Source organism: Manacus vitellinus, unplaced genomic scaffold (genome assembly GCF_001715985.3).
Source record: "Manacus vitellinus isolate BGI_N305 unplaced genomic scaffold, ASM171598v3 scaffold_105_pilon, whole genome shotgun sequence".
In the NCBI taxonomy this organism is placed as follows: domain Eukaryota; kingdom Metazoa; phylum Chordata; class Aves; order Passeriformes; family Pipridae; genus Manacus; species Manacus vitellinus.
This window is the reverse complement of record NW_021938824.1, coordinates 322,456-328,659: the sequence shown is the minus strand read 5'-3', so window position 1 is coordinate 328,659 and position 6,204 is coordinate 322,456. Positions and strand designations below refer to the sequence as shown.

The window sequence follows — 6,204 nt, the reverse complement described above, 5'->3', positions numbered from 1 at the left end:
CCCAGCTCCCTCAGCTGCTCCTGCTGCTCCAGCCCCTTCCCAGCTCCGCTCCCTTCCCTGCACACCTCCAGCCCCTCCATGTCCTTCTGGGGGTGAGGTGCCCCAAGCCCACCCCAGGAGCCGAGGAGAGGCCTCAGGCTGTGCCCAGCACTCACTCACCTGAGGGCAGCAGGGCATCTCTCTCCACGATCCTGGCCGAGGCCAGGTCACTGATGATGTACTGCAGCCTCAGGTGGGAGAACACGGGCAGGAATGCACTTCCCTGGGCTGATTCCAGGAAAGCAACATCACCCCCAAACTCTGCAACACAGAGCACCTGCATCACAACTTGTTCTCCCCGATATTTGCCAGCCCCTATCTATATTTGAGTTTTTACTTGTTGATCAGAGATTGATATTATGGGCAGGTGAGTCACCACTGCCACTAAAATTAAGAAATTACTTGCATTCAAACCCCAAACCAAGGCCAGGCAACTCCTCCTACCTCTCCTGCGCTCGGCGAACCAGGCATCAGCTTCAGTCAACACCTGCTTGAAGGACCCATTCCAAGAAGGCACGAGCTGAAGGAACATCCACTGGGAAAAACAAATAAATTCTACTGAGTCAGTAGAAGAAGGTTTTAAATAAGTGATCCATGCATCAATAAGAGATATTTCCATAGTGCATTCATTCCTGTAGAGGTTCTGATACTCTGTTAAATACTTTCACTCAATCCCACAAAGGTTCCACTGCCTCAAGCCCCAGCAGCCCCTTGGGAAGTACCTTTTTGAGAGCAGTGTACACGTCCATTTCCACCTGCAGCACAAACAGGTTGGAGGAACTGATCAGCTGCTTCATAAGGTTTATGCTGAAAAAAATCAACCATAACAGGTCAGTGAGACAGAAGAGAGAAAAGGAAGAAGGGCAGACAGGGAACAACCAACCAGCAACAGCCCAGAAAACGATTTGCAGTGAGCTCTAGACTTGGGCAGGGATTGTCCTTCATCCCTGTGGGGGAAGTGCAGCCCCAGTACCTGAGTTCTTTGAAGAGTCCAATGCTCTGGTGGGTCATCAGGTTGTTCAAGAGCCACTCAAGGCACCTGTATGGAAAGCAAGGAATTAAGACCTTTGCTTGTTTTTCCTCTATGTCAACACTCCTGCAACAGGTGCTCAGGCTCACAAAGCCTGATGTTGCCCCACAGGACAGGGAAATGCTGCCTTAACCCAAGCCAGAAATGCATAAAAACATAAAAAAGAGTTCTTTCAAACACTGGGAGTTTGCCAGGAAATTTTCTGAAGCTCTTATTAAAGGTGCATTGAGTTTCTCCAAGGGCACAACACAAGCAGAATTCCAAGGACTGTCAATGCCATGCAGAGCTCTGAGAACACACTGAGTCCCAGCACTAGGAAGCTGGTGAGAGCTCTCAGCATTCTGCTCCCAAATGTGGCATTAGCCCTCCTCATTTCAAGTTCAGCTTGAACTCTGCATATTAAAGCCATTTTTTGATGAAACAGTCTGTGATCATGTGTTACTTCACTGTCACACTCAAGACCAAACATACTGTCCTTACTACTGTAATTCCCTCAGTCACAGCACAGGCCAATCAACCTGCCACAATCTGCACGGATTTTAAGGGAGTTGATGACAGCAGAACCTCAACAATAGGATGAGCAAAGCCAAAATTAGGCAGTTGTGAAAGGATTAGGAGGGCCAAAGCCCAACAAGAACTTGATTTAGTCACTACAGTTAAAGACAGCACAAAAGTTTCTACAAATACACTGCAAAAGGAAGGTCAAGGAGTGTCTCCATCATTTGTTCAGTGCAGAGGGTGATGCAGTGACAGGGGACAAGGAATAGGCTGAGGTACTCAATGTCTTCTTTGCCTTGGTGTTTAATATCAAGATCAGTTGTCCTGAGGATATTCAGCCTCCAGAGCTGGAAGTGAGGGATGGGGAGCTGAGTGAAGGCCCTGTAATCCAGGAGGAGATGGGCAGTGATCAGTCCATGGGCCCTGATGGGATGCACCCCAGAGCATTGAGGGGACTGGCAGAAGAACTTGCCATACCACTCTCAACCATCTACCAGCAGTCCCGGTGAACTGGAGAAGTTCCAGCTGACTGGAAAGCAGCAAATGTAACACCCATCTACGAGAAGGGTCAGGGGAACGATGCAGGGAACTCCAGGCCTGTCAGCCTGACCTTGGTTCCAGGCAAGGTTGTGGATGGGATCCAGAGTGCCCTCACACGGCACAGGCAGGACAGCCTGGCCCAGCCAACGTGGATTCATGAAAGGCAGGTCCTGCCTGACCAACCTGATCTCCTTCTCTGACAAAGTGACCCGCCCAGCAGATGAGGGGAAGGCTGTGGATGTGTCTGTCCAGACTTCAGTGAAGTGTCTGACACCATCTCCCACAGCATCTCCCGGACAAACCGGCTGCTCATGGCTGGGATGGGTGGACTCTTGGATGGGCAACAAACCGGCTGATGGCCAGGCCCAGAGAGCTGTGGGGAAGGGACATAAATCCAGATGGGGCCCAGCAGCAGCAGTGTCCCCAGGGCTGGCTGGGGGCCAGTCCTGTTTCCCACCTTTATGGATCTGGATGAGGGGGTCACCTGTGCTCTCAGGACATCTGCAGACAACATCAGGGTGGGTGGCAGCGTGGATCTGCTGGAGGGCAGGAGGGCTCTGCAGACAGGCCTGGGCAGACCCCATCAGTGGGCCGAGGACAACAATGGTATGAGGTTCAACAAGGCCAAGTGTCCTGCACTTGGGTCACAGCAACCCCTGCAGCTCCAGGCTGGGGGAGGAGTGGCTCAAGAGCTGCTCAGCAGGAAGGGACTTGGGGGTGCTGCTTGACAGCCAGCTCAGTATGAGCCAACAGTGAGGCCAAGTGGCCAAGAAGGCCAATGGATCCTGGCCTGTATCAGGAACAGTGTGGAGCAGGAGCAGGGCAGTGATTGTCCCCTGTGCCCAGTATGGGGGAGGCCACACCTTGAGTGCTGCCTGCAGGTCTGGCCCCACTTCCAAAGGAACACTGAGGTGCTGCAGCACGGGCAGCAACGGGCACCAGGGCTCTGAGGGATCCAGGAAACATCTGCTGGGGAGCAGCTGAGGGAGCTGGGCTTGCTTAGTCTCAGGAAGAGGAGACTTGGGGTAACCTCATCGCTCACAACTCCCTGACAGGAGGTTGTAGAGAGGTGGGGACTGCTCTTCTCTGCTGTGCCTGCAGTGAGAGGGCCAGAGGAAATGGCCTCAAGCTGAGACAGAAGAGATTCAGATCAGATTTTTCCACTGTTTGGGTGGTCAGGCACTGGAATGTGCTGCCCAGGCAGGTGGTGGAGTCACCATCCCTGGAATTAAGAGGTGTATGGATCTGGCACTGGGTGATAAGGTTTTAGGGGTTAAAGTGGCAGTGCTGGTTGGACAGCTGGACTGGATGATCTTAAAGGTCCCTTCCAACCTTCATGATTCTATGATTCTATTCTAATAAAACAATTAACCTGGGCATTATTGTAGTGTGTGTAAACTCACTGATCATTAGCCATGTCCAAAGCAGTTCAGAGACAGGAATTCTTACTTTTTCTTCACGGAGTCCAGCCCATATGTCCCTGCAGAGTTGTAGTACCCACACACGGTCTGGGAGGTGATGGTTTCCTTCATTGTTTCACCACACTGCTGGATTAAGCCATCCTGCAGGGAGGCAAAAAACCCACAGGCATTCCAAGTGTTTATTTCCCAACAGGAAATGTCAGGCACTGTGCAGTTCATGTGGATTTTCCTGCCTGAGCCACCCCCAGAGTCCCCCAGGCTGCAGTGACCTGTGCTACGCTGCCCAAAACATTTCAACCATTGCTCCCAGAAACACAGACTTGCCTGAAGAATATTTCCCACGAAAGAGAAGCGTGATGAATGTCTTCAGGGTAGAGCAAACGAGCCGCAAAACCTATTTTAATCTACTTTTAGATATGACTCAAAGCAGCACTTAATCTTACAGCTGAATCTTAGCCACAGCACCTTCCAACAAACCCTCTGCGCTGTGTTTAGGTTTTTTCCCCACTAAGCCTGAAAAGCTGATTCATTTCTCTGGGTGAAACAGGACATGCTGGCGAGGATTTTATGAACTGTTGTGCCTCTCTTCAGGCAGAGACAGAGATGCTGGCACTCCTGACTTACCAGCTGCAGCATGCAGGCTGCTGCCAGCAGGGCCACCACGCGGCTGGGGTTGATCAGCACGTCGTCTCTGTACAGGGAGCCAAAGGCCACCTGCAGGGCTGCACAGGAACAGGAGCCAAACAGAGACAGAGCAGTGAGCACGGGGCATCAGAGGAGTCCTGCACTATAACCAAACCTCCTCCCTGCACACCTTCTCTGTGATCTCGGCTGCTCTGGACAAACAGCCAGTGCTGACCAGCCCAGAGCCCCCAACAGAACACACGAGCTGGGGCAGTGCCCAGCCCAGCACTGAGCTCCCACCAGCTAAACAAACCCTGCAGCACACCCTGAGAGCTGTAATACAGAGAAATACAAGTGCCACCTCTGAGGATCACGAGGTTTAACTTAACCCCTGCCCTCAGGGCTTTGTTAAAATAAGAGGTTCCCCCTTACCTTCTACATCAATATTTTGGTCAGGAATCTCCAACTCTATGACGTTCATGCTGGATTCTTTCCAAGAGCCACTGAACATACTGGAAAAGTAGCCTGACTGTAGGAGGGAAGAGGAGAGAAAAAGAACTCGACTAAGAGATTTCATCCCAAATAGAAGTGCCAAAAGCAGCACATGGAACAAAACATGGTTAATATTTACCTTTATGCAGAACAAACTGTGTTAAGGGAACTTTCACAAGCTTAAACATTCTGACAGATTCAAAAGGGGCCAACTGTATTTGCTGTTTCTGACACTGAAAACGCCTACAGGAAATTTGGGCTACATGTGTGTGACCGAAGAAAAGAGCTTTAAGAGGCCAGAAAAGCCACAGAAGCTCTTTTCCTACAAACCACACCACCAGTGGGGGCAGAATTAGTCCAAGAACTAAGTCCTTGATGTTACCAGCAGACAACAAATCCTGCAGGCATCAGGGAATGCCAGTTTGGGGACTGGGGAAAAATAAAAGAGAGGCATGCAAGACATACAAATTACTGTACAAGGCTGTAGTCTCATACCAAGGACACAGACACATACACCATTTACAGCAATATACCTTTTATTATTAAGTGTAAGGCACATAAAACTAGAATTTGAGAGGTTTCCATCCAAATGAAGGGAAAGATAATGCTCTACTAGGGTTCCTGATTTTCCTTCCCAGCAGCAGATGTGCCCATTATGAGATGCTATCAATGAAGTTTACCTGAGAGATCAAAAAAATAAAGTCTATTTGTACCACATTCCCTGACCTCTTCACTCAGCATTTCAGCCCAAGGCAGCAAATAACACAAGCCCCAGTTTTGATTTATTTTGATGAGGTCAGTATTTCTGTACCCTCAGTGTATCCCTAACCATGGCACACAACACACTCCTCTCAAACCCAGGACCTCACTAACCACACCCTCCTCACAAGGCTGCCTCAGCTTTGCCATGGAGATCACTCCCCATTTGCATAAGAATTCATAATTTTAGTAACAGCATCAGAGAACAGAAATCCCCCATTTCTCAGAGCTGCTGTGAACAGTCAGAGCAGCACCTGACTGTCCTTTATTCGGCTCAAGGCAGTGACTGAGGGACCAGGGGAGCTGAAACAGGCTCAGAAAGGCTGCTCAGCAGTTCAGAGTCACAATGGCATTAAAAGAGTCGTTTACATGCAGTTATTTCTAACCTCCAAAACTATTTTACCCACAGTAACATAATTCCAATGCTGGAGCGTGACCTGAAACAGGACCTGCCTGATGAGAACACTGAACTCCCCTGAGGCTCCTCTCCCAAAAAACATCACTCCTGCAGCGAGGCCTCTGCAGAGCAAAGTCACAGTTTTCAAACCCTGCCATACAGCTGCATCCACAGGAGGATTTAACACTCAACTTCAGTCACCAACCCAGGCAAAGGTTTCAGGAGCAAACCTGACAGACAGCACCCACAGTCACAGTGACAGAACACACCAGCAGCACCAGCAGCCTGAGCCACACCAGTGCTGTGCCCATCCACGGGGCAGAGGGAGCTGTGCCTGCCAGCTCTGCTCCTGCCACAGCCTGTGACACAGGAGCTGTGACACAGAGGACACAGCAAAGCCAACC

The 6,204-nt window shown here is 50.3% G+C and overlaps 1 protein-coding gene across 1 annotated transcript in view; it reads right to left on the bottom strand.

Annotated features, from left to right (window-relative positions):
• The window catches only part of GMCL1 (germ cell-less 1, spermatogenesis associated), a 22,239-nt gene that overhangs the window by 15,029 nt on the left and 1,006 nt on the right, over nt 1-6,204 (bottom strand). The window contains exons 2-8 of the mRNA XM_029963983.1: nt 4,585-4,681; nt 4,153-4,250; nt 3,557-3,669; nt 1,013-1,078; nt 762-846; nt 484-574; nt 160-300 (exon numbers count right to left, since the gene is read on the bottom strand). Of these exons, the coding sequence (XP_029819843.1) occupies nt 160-300; nt 484-574; nt 762-846; nt 1,013-1,078; nt 3,557-3,669; nt 4,153-4,250; nt 4,585-4,663 (673 nt within the window). The 5' untranslated portion in view covers nt 4,664-4,681. The remainder of the gene's footprint in view (nt 1-159; nt 301-483; nt 575-761; nt 847-1,012; nt 1,079-3,556; nt 3,670-4,152; nt 4,251-4,584; nt 4,682-6,204) is intronic.